This window comes from Salmo trutta, chromosome 4 (assembly GCF_901001165.1).
Source record: "Salmo trutta chromosome 4, fSalTru1.1, whole genome shotgun sequence".
Classification (NCBI taxonomy): Eukaryota; Metazoa; Chordata; class Actinopteri; order Salmoniformes; family Salmonidae; genus Salmo; species Salmo trutta.
In genome coordinates, this window is record NC_042960.1 from 6,919,037 (window position 1) to 6,934,856 (window position 15,820).

Genomic DNA, 15,820 nt, shown 5'->3' on the forward strand with positions numbered 1-15,820 from the left:
TTGATTGCGAATTTTCCGGACGAGTGTTGGCACTGCAAGTGATAAAGCAGATAAAGGCGCTATACATATACTGCAGTATAGTTGTGTCTGTAAATTCTAATTACATTTTACTGCTGTGACGTTCAAAGCTAACGCGACTTGTAAAATGCTATTTTTTTATAATAGTAAGTACTAGGTTGCCTTAGATCGTGTAACTACATACCAGTAGCTGTCTAATACTGACCAACGACCTGAGTTTGTTTACAAAAAAAGGACAACTGTCACCCCGATAATAATTCATAAACACAAATTACATAACTGAGATTTAGGCTATGACGTATGGCTCGGGTCATGGAGGTGCTGGCTTGGAAGGTACTTAGTGTGTGCGCGGTATGCTACTATAGGACTACGTGCGGTTTTACACGGTCCTTCAAGGCATGTCGGGACTGCCTGGGGCGCGGGAGGCGCGGGAGCAGTAGACTAGTCTCCCTAGGCAGAAGGTTGCCTCACACAATGTATCCAATCAACACTGCTGCGTATGGGTTTACTAGATGACAGTGAGCAGCAGGTCAACCTCTCAAACAATTCGACGTGTTTTAACCTATTATGCCAGCTTACACAGCCAAGCAGCCAATAGGGCATTCACCATGGCATTTCAAATGAGGTCTTTAAATCAACCAGCACAGCATCCAGCCCATTGTAGTTGAGGTATGCCATGCTGTCATGCCCCTAAAGGTTGGGATGTGATTGGTTGGGAGCAGAATATGCCCAAGCACTGTTTAGTGATGTTGCCATGCAGTAGTAAAAGGTCATGCAACAGGCATTTGGCCTTTTCCTCTCTGTTCTGTCTCTAATGGGTTATTTGTATCAAGGCAAGACAAGTCCCGGTTCCAATGCCAGCCAGAATGCCACTTACCCTCATAATAACTCGACTGGAAAACACTTTTGAAATCAAGAAACGGATCGCTAAAGAATAGGGAATCTGGAGGGCAGAGAAGAGATGGGATAGGGGGGGGGAGGGAGGGAGGGAGGAAAAGAGAAAAATAAGGTGATAAGAACAGAGATGAGATGGAGGGAGGAAAAGATGATAAGATCCAGCCCGGTCACCCTGTTGCATGCGAAAGGTGAAGTGAGAATCATAGTGCATCATTCCCAATGACAGAGACATTACACAGTAGTAAACAAGTCCTCTACTCTAACTAGCTGTATGTACGTGGAGCTGGCACACAGCAAATATCTGCTCACCATGACTGTAGTTGGCACAGGCTGCACTGGGTAAAAGGTTTCATGCCACTGTACCATCCACCGTCCCAACCATCACTACCTCATCCATTCCTATTGCAACAACCTCATCTGTTTTCCTGCTTACCCCCTCTACAGGACACAGGTACTTACAGATACCTTACGCATAACAAAAACGCTCGTAGTCTCATGGCTCTATATTTAAAGGGGAGAGAAAGGACCTACTGCCAGACAAAAAGACCCCAAACATCACTCAAGTTCACTGCTGTTTAATCAAACACTCAAAACCCAAGCTCTGACTAGCCTTGCTCTTCCTCTGGCTTCAAAAGATCCAAGCGTTCCAATTGCCTTGCCTGCATCTAGGAGAAATGCTTCTTGTGATATGGGAACGCCATGTCACGGTCAATCATAAGCACTCCCCTGGGAGTTGTAACTCTCAGTAGCTCAGAGGAGTCTAAAGCATTATGCCTTTAAGAAGGTACCTCCTGTAGCATGGGATTCTTTTGTGCCAGGTAACACGCGGAATGTGACTTCAAAACTGAACAAAGTCTTGTTTTTGTCCTCTCTCACCTCTCCTCATCCCTCCATTCATGGCTGTGAGAGAACAACACCTGGTGATACCTCTCACTCTTTCTCCAGAAAACACACACTATGTGCGTACACACACACACACACACACACGCTGCCTGCACTGCCAAAACCCCTAACACCAAACATTGGCTGCAGCCCTGACTGACTGCATCAGTTAGCATTTCTATGCAGACAGACACTACCTGAATATTTATCTGTCTATCACACTCACTTTGGAGCAAACAAGGACTAAGCACCAGGCTTACACAGTGCTCCTTAGCTGAATAGGACAAACATGTCTCAAGCCCTACCACTAGAAGGCGTCTTTGAGTGCTTTTGCGCCGTTGGTACTGGACTGAACTAGAGACACAATTCAAGACAAACAGTGCTGTTTGAGTTAGAATAAATACTGAATCCAAAGGAAATGTTTGAACAATATTTTTCTTAAGGTGTGACCTATTTCCATTGGGGTTAGGCAGTTTGGGTTGGGCATGACCGCTGCCTGCACCGAGCAACCACACAGGACATTATTTAGTATCCAATATTCAAGTTACTATAAAAAATGGTGCCCATGCAAGTCCCTTCAAGTCTGAAACTGCAAGTGGACTTGTCTTTTAGGTAACTTGCCCTGTGCAAACAAACCTAAGCAATCTAACAACTCTGCATTCAGTCTCACTAGTGTACAAAAACACACTTTTTCAAACTCCACCCACCTCCGACTTTTCTTTCGCAATCTCTCACAAAAACAATCAGACAAGTTGTGCAGCATCTAACAGCCTTTCCTTCCTGATACTCCAACCCCACTCAACAACATGCTGCTAATAATTGTTGCACCATGGATTAAAAGCTTACAGAGAAACTAAAATAAAATATTTATTTTCTAATATCAAACTCTTTTCTGACATGGTTTAATCCCCCAGAATCCACTGTATTGCAGTTATTTAACAAACATATTGAACATTTTGAATGGCTGCGAAAATCTCTCCAAGGTCCTTTTTGACTTACATTTCTTTCTCTCTAAAAAAGAATAAGCAGACATGCCCATGATAGACTAATGAATAATAGAATACCTCTGTCTATTTCTGTATAAACTATGCATGACCAATGAGATACGATACCTTGGCATGAATAAACAAATAGACACACTTCATTGCTTACATCCAATGCCATGTGCAGAGTTGAAATCCAACCTTAATGAACACACACACACACACACACACACACTTATTGTTCCTAGGGTTAATCTAATCATGCAGGCACACACACACACACACACACACACCATACGCACTTAAAAAACTAAATGCCAGGAGCGTTTGCAATATCAATGTGAAGACAATACATCCCGACCACATCAAACAAGATCAATGTCAATCCCTTTAAGAAAAGATTAAACCTCAACGCCCCTAAAACAGTACAGTATTTTTCACCTGTAATCTTCCCCTTTAATGATTGTTGTAAGCAATCTGGAAGCTATTCACAACCCACAAACTGCCCAATAACTGCCAACATGCCAGCAGCATGTGCAAACCGTAAAAATACTCACTCTTTCACTCTTCAATAACTCATGGTAGCAGCACGACAACACAACAAAAAAACTCCAAGTGGTCTGATGAAACAGGAGCCACATTTGTCAAAAAGGCAATACAAATATCTGCTATCTAAATGCAATATGCTGTGTCAAGCTGTGTACACAAGCACAACACCTTCAGTAATGGTGCAGCTTCTCCAGATATAGAAGCAGAGAGACTTTAAGAGCATCTGAGTCCATAAATCTTCTTGAAGACGCAGAAGGAGCCACCACAACAAGAGGAGGAGGAGAGGGAGCAGGAGAGTTGCAGCTGCCACCCAGACACCCATGTGCTGCCTAGAAGGAAGGGAAGGACTGAGGGAGTGTGTGGAAGAGGGGAAGAAAGGCTGGGGGGGGGAATTGGACTCAAGATTTACCTCCCCAGTTGTTATTGTCAGTCAGCACCGACAGGTCCAAGCGGGGTACGTCCTCGCCGCATTCCTGGTCCGAACTCCGGACGATGACCCCCCTCCTGTCGGCCGTTTCACAGCTACTAGGCAGCTCCTGGATCTTCATACTACTGAGTCGTGTCTGCACAACCATGGAGAGACACAAAACAACAAGGGCTGGGAGTGAGCATGCTCCTTAAGTTCAGCCATACACTGCCTCTGCCTGGCCCAGCCTACCACAGCCCTTGCAGGGGGGGTGACAACACTCCTGATTGGTCCACCGTGCGTGTCTGTCTGTGTGTGTGTGTGTGTGAGGTTTAATGCTCCTCCTCTTTTCCCTTTGGGCTCCCACCCCTTCCTCTCTCTCTCTGTCTGTGCATATGCACTGATCCTTCGGAGTGGTTTGTCTCACAGTAGCCAGAGCAGAAGGGAGGGGGAGAAAGGGAGGAGGAAAAGAAGGAGGGAGAGAAGGAGGTATGGCAAAGAAAAGCAAGCAGATTATTCGTCAGACGCCAGCACACAGGCTGAGATTTTCTTTCCCCTCTCTTCTGCTGCAGAAAGACATCCTTGCCTTGGAGCATGGAGTTCTCTCTTCCTCTTTTGGCTACCACTCTCGCCTTTCCTCCTCTCCTGTGCTCTCTTTCCCCATCGTTTTTCTTTCCCTCTTCCGAATCCCCCCTCTCCCAATCATTTTCTACCCTTTTCACCTTCCCTCCCCCCTTATCTACAAATACCATTATCTCTGTCGTAGTACGTCTACTCTTTCAATATCTCCCCCCATTCTTAGCCCTTTTCAATGCACAACCAAATGGAAGCTTTTTTGACCATAGCACTCAAACATCCTATCAGATGCCAGCCTAGCAAAACGTTAACAATCCCTCACCATTACCGAAAGTGAATTCAGATGGTGGGTCATGCAGGCAGGGCGTGCGTCCAAAACAGACAGGACTTTGTGCTAAACCGAGGGGGGGGGGGAGGGTTAGCTTCCCCTCTAGCCTCTGCCTAGGTGTGGGACAGAGTTATTTTAGGAACAGATCAGGGATTAAAACTGCCCCAGCCTCATAAATGCCACCTATAAAAGGAACTGCCATTGAGGGGCTGTTGTGTATGATTACAGGTAGTGGTATAACTGGGGGGGTGAAAGGTGAATGTTACTGTAAGGCCAATGATAGGGAGTTATCAAGCGCTCACAGCTGTTGTCTGGCAAATAGCTTTGATGTGACTGATAGTGGGAATTTGTCCCAGACACCCAGCTGTCCAACGCTGGGGGACCATAGACCATGTAACAACGGACATTTAAACACACTGAATCTGAATCTCAAAATGTCCTTCCTTTTCGCTCTTAATCTCTCTTTCCTACGCTTCAGTCAAGGAGCATACTGTCATTGTTTACTGGGAAAGTGAATTGCGGCCACACAGTGTGTGTGTGTGTGTGTGTTTTGCGCATATACGTGAAGCTGGAACACACACACACACAGTGTGTAACAGGACACCCTCAAAAGTAATATAACCCGAGTTCTAAAAAAAGCGAGACTCTCAGATTCAAAAGCACTTCATGTTACAGAAACACAAACACTTCAGAAGGAAAACAACTACTATTCAACCCCAATCAATCAACTCATTTAGGTTCATATGATTGATATGTGGCCATGAGCAGGCTGTTGGGTCAAACAATAGTAACCTCTTGACTACATCTCAAGTTGTGAAGAAAGAGCCGATTACCTTGAGAATGACTGGGGTCAAAGACGTCGAAAGAAGGACAACACTGCTACAAACATTTTCTCAAGTGTTCTGTGCCCTCTTTTCCTTCAACTGTTTCAAAGCACACTTCTTACACAACAATTCACCTGATGTCATTTCTGCAATGCAGATCTCTTTCGGGCACTGAAACTAGTCGCCCTTGATACCACCAAAGGGGTCATTGACATGCAAATTAGGACAATTTAATCAAAGACTTTCAAAGCATCGCCCCATTAGAGGTTATACAGAGAAAGGACTAGAAATGTAATGTGATCAAATCACGTTTCACACATGGACGAGCTAATGATAGGTTTGATTCCATCTTTTTCAGTCACATTAATCATCATCCTTATTGCGGTTAATGATCACATTGCTGTAAGAATTACAAAATTGCTATAAAAACGATATGATATATAGTAGCAGTGAAAAGTTTGGACACACCTACTCATTCGAGGTTTGTTCTTTATTTTTTACTATTTTCTACATTGTAGAATAATAGTGAAGATATCAAAACTATGAAATAACACAGATGGAATCATGTAGTAACCAAAAAAGTGTAATATTTAATATTTGAGATTCTTCAAAGTAGCCACCCTTGAATGTGCAAAGTTGTCATCAAGGCAAAGGGTGGCTACTTTGAAGAATCTCAAATATGAAATATATCTTTATTTGTTTAACACTTTTTTGGGTTACTACATGATTCCATATGTGTTATTTCATAGTTTTGATGTCTTCACTATTATTATACAATGTAGAAAATAGTAAAAATAAAGAAAAACCCTTGAATGAGTAGGTGTGTCCAAACTTTTGACTGGTACTGTATATATACACTGTATTACTAAAAAAAAAAAAAAACGTATTAATGTACCATCATAGTAGTCATTTTCAGCAAATGTTTCTATCAACAAGTCTCTGGAAAATACCACACACAACAGAAATATAAACATCTGTATACAGTCCCAATCATTTCAGGATTAACCCAGACTCACTAGAAGACAGAACAGCTTGACCGCGGGTGTCACGACTTCCGCCGAAGTTGGTGCCTCTCCTTGTTCGGGCGGCGTATGGCGGTCGACGTCACCGGTTTTCTAGCTGCCACCGATCTACGTTTTTTTTATCCGGGGCTTTGGTCAGGTAGCAGCTCCCATTACCTCCTTGCTGAAGGGGGGACTGGTGCGACTGCAGTGGTCAGCTGGGGCGGACAGGGCTTTTGGTCACCTGAAAGCTCTGTTTACCTCGGCTCCCGTGCTGGCTCATCCTGATCCCTCCTTGGCATTCATAGTAGAGGTAGACGCATCCGAGGCTGGTATAGGAGCTGTGCTGCCTCAGCGCTCGGGTACGCCACCAAAGCTCCGCCCCTGTGCTTTCTTTTCGAAGAAGCTCAGCCCGGCGGAGTGAAACTATGATGTGGGGGACCAGGAGCTGTTGGCTGTTGTCAAGGCTCTGAAGGCGTGGAGACATTGGCTTGAGGGGGCTAAACACCCTTTCCTCATTTGGACTGACCACCATAATCTGGAGTACATCCGGGTGGCGAGGAGAATGAACCCTCGCCAGGCAAGGTGGGCCATGTTTTTCACCCGTTTTGTTTTCATCCTATCCTACAGACCAGGTTCCCAAAACGCTAAGGCAGTCGCACTGTCCTGGATGTATGACACAGAGGAGCGGTCCACGGATCCCACTCCCATACTTCCGGCTTCTTGCCTGGTGGCACCGGTGGTATGGGAGGTAGACGCGGACATCGAGCGGGCGTTACGTACAGAGCCCACTCCCACCCAGTGTCCAGCTGGGCGTCTGTACGTTACGTTTAATGTCCGTGATCGATTGATCTGTTGGGCCCACACGTCACCCTCCTCTGGTCATCCCGGCATCGGTCGGACAGTGCACTGTCTTAGTGGGAAGTACTGGTGGCCCACTTTACGTGAGGGTTTATGTTTCCTCCTGCTCGGTGTGCACCTAGTGCAAGGCACCTAGACACCTGCCCAGAGGGAAATTACAACCCCTACCCATTCCACAACAGCCGTGGTCACACCTATCGGTGGATTTTGTGACGCATCTTCCTCCGTCACAAGGAAACACCACGATTCTGGTTGTTGTGGATCGGTTTTCTAAGTCCTGCCGTCTCCTTCCTTTGCCTGGTCTCCCTACATCCCTACAGACTGCAGAGGCCTTGTTTACACACGTTTTCCGGCACTACGGGGTGCCTGAGGAAATAGTGTCAGATTGGGGTCCCCAGTTCACATCGAGGGTCTGGAGGGCGTTCATGGAACGTCTGGGGGTCTCGGGCCAGCCTGACCTCAGGGTTTCACCACGAGAGTAATGGGCAGGCGGAGAGAGTTAACCAGGATGTGGGTAGGTTTCTGCGGTCCTATTGCCAGGACCGACCAGGGGAGTGGGCGACTTTCATCCCCTGGGCAGAGATGGCCCAAAACTCCCTCCGCCACTCCTCCACTAACCTGTCTCCGTTTCAGTGTGTACTAGGTTATCAGCCGGTCCTGGCACCGTGGCATCAGAGCCAGATCGAGGCACCTGCGGTGGATGAATGGTTTCAGCGCTCGGAGGAGACATGGGACGCTGCCCATGTGCGCCTGCAACAGGCCATCAGGCGACAGAAGGTGAGCGCCGACCGCCACCGCAGTGAGGACCGGGTGTGGTTCTCGACCCGAAACCTGCCCCTTCGCCTGCCCTGCCGGAAGCTGGGTCCACGGTTTGTGGGGCCATTTAAAGTCCTGAGGAGACTGAACGAGGTATGCTATAGGTTACAGCTTCCCCTGATTACCGTATTAACCCCTCGTTCCATGTGTCTCTCCTCAGGCCGGTGGTGGCTGGTCCGCTCCAGCAGTCTGAGGTACGGGAGGTTCCTCCGCCCCCTCTGGACATCGAGGGGGCCCCGGCGTATGCAGTTCGAGCCATCATGGACTCAAGGCGTCGGGCGAGGGGCCTTCAGTACCTCGTGGAGTGGGAGGGGTACGGTCCGGAGGAGAGATGCTGGGTGCCGGTGAGACCCGAGGCCGGTGAGACCCGAGGCCGGTGTCGACGTGCTGCTGGAGCCTCGCGTAAAGGGGGGGGTACTGTCACGACTTCCGCCAAAGTTGGTGCCTCTCCTTGTTCGTTCGGCGGTCGAAGTCACCGGCTTTCTAGCTGCCACCGATCTACGTTTCTTTTTCCATGTTGTTCTGTCTTGATTGTACACACCTGGTTCCCATTACGTTATAATTTATTCCCCATTTAACCCACTGGTTCCCACATGGCTTTGTGCGCGTTTGTTCTTTGTTTAGTGTTCAATACTTCTGTGAGCTCGTGTGTTTTTCACTGCGTGGAAATCGTTGTTTCTTTTCGAGTAAAGTACGTCTTTTACTCAGTTATGTGTCCTGCGCCTGACTCCGTCCTAACCGCTGCACACTGACCACTTACCCTGGCTGTAAATATCACTGCCACACTGACTACTGTACATAACCTACTGTACTATAATCCTTTGTCCTAGCACAACTCAACTACTGATCACATTACATCATCATTAGTCGCCCTGGGTAGAGTGATGCAGAGGGAGACCAGGGTACTAGCATTCAGCATTGCAGATAGAAATTGTATGAATAAATATAGCTAGTATGATTCCTTTACTCTAAATGTCAGTAAACATATATTTCTATCTGAACGTTCCACAATGTTGTGCTCAGGCTTTGTGCTTGGATTTGTCCCACAGTGGGTGTTCTTTCCATTGTTAATCTGTGTGTTAGGGGTTTTATAGACCGGCTACACACAAACACATGGTGGATTTAGGAGGATGAGGCTGGGGTGGTAATGACAGACACAGACAGGGTGGAGAGAAGGGGCTCGTCTGGGAGGGTAGCATCACATTGGATGAGGAGGCTTGATACACAGCCACGTACGCTAGAACGCACACACACACACACACACACACACACACACACACACACACACACACACACACACACACACACACACACACACACACACACACACACAGCTGTAATGCATCTGATTTGTCGTGTGTATACTGAACGAGCAATAACCCCCTTCACCCACATTTTTGTGATCCATTAGTACTACAGTACAATCCTGAGATTTTCACAATATTATACAGATGCAAGAAATCAAAATCTCCACCAAGTAAGCGTCATGTTTTTTTTTTTTTTGAGGGGGGGTGCTCAAATTTACATGCCGTCCAAGCTTTTATCCAACCAAATAAGATCCCTTTGAAAGTTGAAATGTCTTTTGCGGCAGTGTACTAAGCAGTACAGTACTGTAGGCATTATAGCTAAAGCCAAAAGAAAGACTTGTTTGTACAGTTACATTCCAGGTCCCATTGATCTGTACTGTACTGGTTTAAGTGGTCCATAATTTATGTGTGGAAGTCTTTAATCTCTTAAACCTGTCCTTACTCCCTGTACCTCCACTGGCCTTTGACTGTGTGTGTAGTATTGGGGACAGGGCTGAGAATGTGGTCACACACACACACACACACACACGCTGGAACAGTGAGCTGTAGAAGCCATTCTAGGTGTCATCAGGTTAAAGAGGCTCAGGATTACCACACACTGATACAGTTCAGAGTGTGTGTACGTGTGTGTGGTGACCGAGGCCACCACTCACTAAAGCCAAGGCTGTAAAAGACTCTGTCCAAAAAACGTTTTATGACGGTGTGAAAGCCAAACAGGTCAAATGAACATGTTTCTCACGTCTTTCACGTCGACTTGAGTTGCTTCTAGGATAACAAGCAAGCAATATACGGACGAAGAGGCGGTCCATCGTGCAAATGACTGAAACACTAAAAGGCTGTCTTTGTTTTGAGTAACAGTAAACTTTAGTTACAGTTTAAACAAACAACATAAAACTGAGCTTCAACAATACCGTTAAAGATATGCTTTAAAACAATAAATCTAGTCATCCCAAATTCCCTTCATAGTTCACTACTGTTGACCAGCGCCCTTAGGGAACACAGCCTCTGTCTTAGTAGACCGATCAAGCGCACTAATCTCCTTAGTACACTAATTGGACCTGCTGTCAGTAGTACGCTCTGATGTCACTAGGCGCTGGGATCCCTCATGCCACCACCTCTGATCTGACACCAACAACCAGCAGAGAGGTTGGCACAATAACCCTTTACCCCGAGGACGCCGTGCCACCATGCCAGGCACAGACTGCATCTCAGTGGGTACAGCCTGTTCTGAGGTGGTGAATGTGGAGGAGGTGGAGACAGAGAATTGTGTCACTAAGACCCATCTGGACTGTGTGTGTGTGTGTGTACAGTTCTGTTGTAGAGTCACATTAAGTGTTACAGATTAGCCTACTGTACTAGAAAGCAGATGGACCAGTAGATTACATAGGACTGTTTCTATCTGTATACCACCTTAGCAACTATGACCTTATCACTATGCTAAATAGCTACAGCTGCTTCTGATGTTTTTAATAGCTACACAGTGCTTCACATTTCAAAGTGATACAGAGCTGCAGTGTAAAACGTTCACAGCATTTCCCATCAAGATGTATGTCGTTTTTTTGTGTGGTGATTTTCATTCAGTGAAAAGCTCAAACTTTGTTTTGGTTTCTTTTCTACTTCTCTTCTTTCCATATTGTGTCAATAGTAGTGATTCATTGTTGCTTAGCTGTCAATCCCTCCAAGGGATGTCTGCTTTTCCCCTAGAGAGAAGATGTTTGGCTGTAACATTTTGACCAGCAGAGATGTGGTAGTTCCACATTGCAGTGAGTGGACCAAAATAGTATCTCATTTATCTGCTCCAGTTGTTCATTGGTCAGGAACAAACTCTAGATGTTCCCTCAGACCCCTCCTCTTCCCTCAGACCCTTCCTCTTCCCTCAGACCCTTCCTCTTCCCTCAGACACCTCCTCTTCCCTCAGACACCTCCTCTTCCCTCAGACACCTCCTCTTCCCTCAGACACCTCCTCTTCCCTCAGACCCCTCCTCTTCCCTCAGACCCCTCCTCTTCCCTCAGACCCCTCCTCTTCCCTCAGACCCCTCCTCTTCCCTCAGACCCTTCCACTTCCCTCAGACCCCTCCTCTTCCCTCAGACCCCTCCTCTTCCCTCAGACCCCTCCTCTTCCCTCAGACCCTTCCACTTCCCTCAGACCCCTCCTCTTCCCTCAGACCCCTCCTCTTCCCTCAGACACCTCCTCTTCCCTCAGACCCCTCCTCTTCCCTCAGACCCCTCCTCTTCCCTCAGACCCCTCCTCTTCCCTCAGACCCTTCCACTTCCCTCAGACCCCTCCTCTTCCCTCAGACCCCTCCTCTTCCCTCAGACCCCTCCTCTTCCCTCAGACCCTTCCACTTCCCTCAGACCCCTCCTCTTCCCTCAGACCCCTCCTCTTCCCTCAGACCCCTCCTCTTCCCTCAGACCCCTCCACTTCCCTCAGACCCTTCCACTTCCCTCAGACCCCTCCTCTTCCCTCAGACCCCTCCTCTTCCCTCAGACCCCTCCTCTTCCCTCAGACCCTTCCTCTTCCCTCAGACCCTTCCTCTTCCCATCAATCACCTAGGCTGAGAGACTCTGGCCCTATCTTCCGCAAGCAGTGTGAACACAGCAAGCCTAGGAAATCTAGCATGTACATGCAGGGCATTTCAGTGAAAGAGGAAGAGAGAGAGAGACAGAGAGGAGATAGGAGAGGGAGAAGAGAGAGGAGAGCAAGAGAGAGAGAGAATAGAGAGAGAGAATAGAGAGAGAGAGAGACACTCAACTCACCCATGAAGGAGTTAGAGGAAGACTGGGGTCCTTTCTTTGACTGTCATTTCTGAAAGAGGGGTGAAAACATAGACATGTTAGGATCACACCCTAGCAAGGACACTGGTGTTTTCCACCCAGCCAGGAGCCCGAAGAACAGCGTGCCGAGTTGAGTTTAGGAAGGCTATCTCGCCCCCTAACTCCCCAATGTCAGCAGCATTCTCTCAAGTTTATCAGATTATAAACTTTGTTAAATAAATGTTGCCCGATAAAGACAGGTGCTGTGACACAATGGGACTAGGCCTCAGGGAGTCCGTCAGAGCCTTAGCAACACAACAATCCTTTACATAACAGTCTCACATTACCTTAGTACAGGGTTTCTCAAACTCGGCCCTCGGGGGCCCCAAGAGGTGCACATTTAGTTTTTTTTAACCCGATCAGCTGTGTAGTGCTAGGGCAAATCTAAATGTGCACCTCTTGGGGTCCCGAGGACCGAGTTTGGGAAACACTGCCTTAGTATCTAGATTAAGCAGTGAAAACGGTCGGTATTAGCTACTTCTGTTGGAGAACTTTGCTATCTAAATGAACAGGTGAATAATGGTCAGTAGTAGTTACGAGCATTTTAAAGGGTGTTCAAATGTCACAATGCTTACCGGTTCACAGATGACTCCATGTTGTTTGTCCCAGGTTTGTCATGTACTCTTGACATGCATTCTTTTAGCTGTAGAAAATAGAATACATAACATTTTATTACTCTCTCTCTAATGGAGATTACGGTATGTATCAAAGTGCAACGCTGATCCTGACAGGCTTCCATCAGACATCTATGTCAGGAGCAAAAAATGTATTTCAGGGAAATTATGTTTCGAGAACATTTGACATAAAGTGTGCCGAGACCCGGTTTACACCATTACACAGGATTTGTTACTCTGCCTTGGCCATTAGATAAATAAAACACATATCAAATCTAGCAAAACATTTATATCACATTATTCATAAGTATCTATTTAAAAACACATTTCTCCAACAACAACAACCACGGCGAAGAAAAGCTGAACGAGTCAAATCATCAGTTGGTTATAGAAACAGGTTCCAGAACAGGTGGTGGAGTGGGGTGGGTCACACCAACTAACGAGGGGGTGTAGTGTACAGTGTGTACTGTTCTATGGTGCTGTGGTGTTCTGTACACTATGACACCCCCGGGACTAACCCTCTGGGAGGCTTCATAGAGCCTTAATGACTCCCCATAGGCTTTGGGCACGCTCTGCTAGAGTAGCTTCCAGACCTGGGTTCCAATGTTATTTGTTTTCGTTAAAGTAGTTTCGGTGCACATGATTGAGCTTGCTTGGAGCAACAGAAGTAATAGAATCGTCCCAAAAGTGCAAACCCCACCCGCCGAGCGGTATTCGAGAGAAAACAAATGCTATTTGAGTCCAGGCCTGTTACAGTAGCTACCCTCCTGTTACATCAGCCAACCCCCTCTGTCAGTCACTCCTAACACCCCTGTCCTGCCAGCCAAGGTTAAGACATCGCCACTACAGTATGTATGTCAGGATTTCAGGTGTCTTCTCATCTCTTACATAACACACCTGTGTTATCTTAACCCGGCACAGTCAGAAGAGGACTGGCCACCCCTCTGATCCTGGTTCCTCTCTAGGTTTCTTCCTAGGTCCCTGCCTTTCTAGGGAGTTTTTCCTAGCCACCGTGCTTCTACATCTGCATTGCTCAATCTTTGGGTCTTTAGGCTGGCTTTCTGTATAAGCACTTTGTGACATCTGCTGATGTAAAAAGAAATACATTGAATTGGTTGAGATGGCATGGAAAAGCCCCTAAAGGTCTAGCTATACCCTGTCTGTCCCTCTAAGTGTTTTTTTTTTTTAAATTTGAAGCCGTGGAATCTATTTTCGTCCCTGGGATAACACACACGCTTCAGCCGAGCTAGGCTATACATTAGCCTGGGATATTGATGAGACGAGTGTGTCTGTCGACGTAAATAATCAATCAACTTATATTCACAGATGAGGAAGTGCCACGGCTACTTATAGTTAATGCAGTGAAGACAGCAGATCGGCCCTGTAGCCCATATTACTGGGGCCTGAGCCAACTCCAGCACCGCCCAAAGTCTTAGTGACTTTGAACTAAGATACGGTCTCTGTATTAAGGGCCGTATCATTGGTAATGAGCCACTGGGCATGACTTACTACCCTTTAAGCTGTTGGCAGGCAACGGTTTGCTGACAAAGGATTTTCTGCTGCATTTGATACATACCAAGGCTGCATCTCAATTAGCAATATTAAAATAGTGTGGAACCTGGTTTAGTCCGCCAGCAGTTTGGAAGCATAGTTCTGAGACAATGATGTAATAACTTGAGGTAGACAATACCATACCCTCCAGCATAATGAGACAATTCAATGGGAAACATACTAAAATGTGCAGTGAGGGCCTACGTTTTAAATATCAAATTCAGCCTTCCAAGAGTCCAATATTGCGACACACCTCAAATGGTATGTTTTCTTAATTTGCTATTTATTTATTTTGTGCACATAAACAACGTCACTGAGGTAAGCGGTTATTACCTTAACTCCAAAACAAAACACTGTTCTGAACATGACGGTCTTGAACCCTGAACGACAACAAACCCTTGCTACACAACAACACAGTACATGTGTTCCTTCCTCATCTTCAAAAGCAAATGCTAATTGAACCTCAGTGAACCTTGTTAACGCGCTGCCCTGCAATTTAGAGTGTTCCAGGGAGGGAGGTTGCCTAGCATTTAGCAGAGCGCTAGAGCACGCTGCCTGGCCTATCACGTGCCTCTGTAGCCTATGTAAGATTGATTAGGAATCCAGCTATTGGCGGCTATGCTGATGTTTATACCAATGTTCTCTATCTACCTCCATCTCTCTGCTGTCCCCGATTTAGCAGTTCTTATGAAACATCACCAATTACTCAGGAGTGACTCATAGCAGCCATTAAGAGTAGACGGGGGTTGGTGGTAAGCCAGACGTCACACCAGCGAAGTGAAAAACACCACAGCGGCGTAGACCTTGTCTGCATCACAATGTTTTGTGGGAGAAGAAGAGGGAGGATTATGAGAACCAGGCTAGGGAACTTGAAGGTTCAGGTTGCTCTTTGGGAGTATAAAACATGACACTATGAAAATACATGATGAGAGTGCACCGCAAAATAAGTAAACAAGTAATTGTCTTAGATGTGCTGTTTTGAATGTTTGACCTCCACCTGAATTCAACAAGGGACCTGCAGTATAAATGAGCATGACATGGCAACAATAGACACACATCTGCAATGAGAAGGAGCGAGAGAGACACAGAGAAAGAAAGAGAGGAGGAGAGAGAGTGACTTACCGCATGGGGGTCCTGGTTGTCACTAAGCTGGCCAAGCGTGGGGCTCTGGTGGCAGTGTTTAGGCTTCCTGGGTCTGGGGCCCTCGTGGTGGAGCCCTCCCTGGCTAGTCTGGTAGTCCCTCCTGACTCCTTCCTCACCCACGCTAACGCCACAGCTGCTAGCTCCGCTAACGCTGCCGGCCGCTGGGATGTTCTCCTTGTTGATGTCTCCTTCCCTCAGAGACGAGGATCTGTTTTCAAATGGAGATAAAGGAAAGAAGAGGGGGAATCAA

General features: G+C 46.7%; 1 protein-coding gene across 3 annotated transcripts in view; it reads right to left on the bottom strand.

The window, feature by feature from the left end:
* LOC115191761 (protein FAM13A) overlaps window positions 1-15,820 on the bottom strand; it is an 83,374-nt gene that overhangs the window by 10,173 nt on the left and 57,381 nt on the right. For 2 of the 3 annotated variants that reach the window (XM_029749658.1, XM_029749657.1), the window contains exons 12-15: window positions 15,550-15,778; window positions 12,838-12,905; window positions 12,206-12,254; window positions 3,739-3,892 (exon numbers count right to left, since the gene is read on the bottom strand). In XM_029749658.1, the coding sequence (XP_029605518.1) occupies window positions 3,739-3,892; window positions 12,206-12,254; window positions 12,838-12,905; window positions 15,550-15,778 (500 nt within the window). Of the gene's footprint in view, window positions 1-895; window positions 962-3,738; window positions 3,893-12,205; window positions 12,255-12,837; window positions 12,906-15,549; window positions 15,779-15,820 lie in introns of all 3 variants that reach the window. The other variant, XM_029749655.1, reaches the window with a different exon arrangement.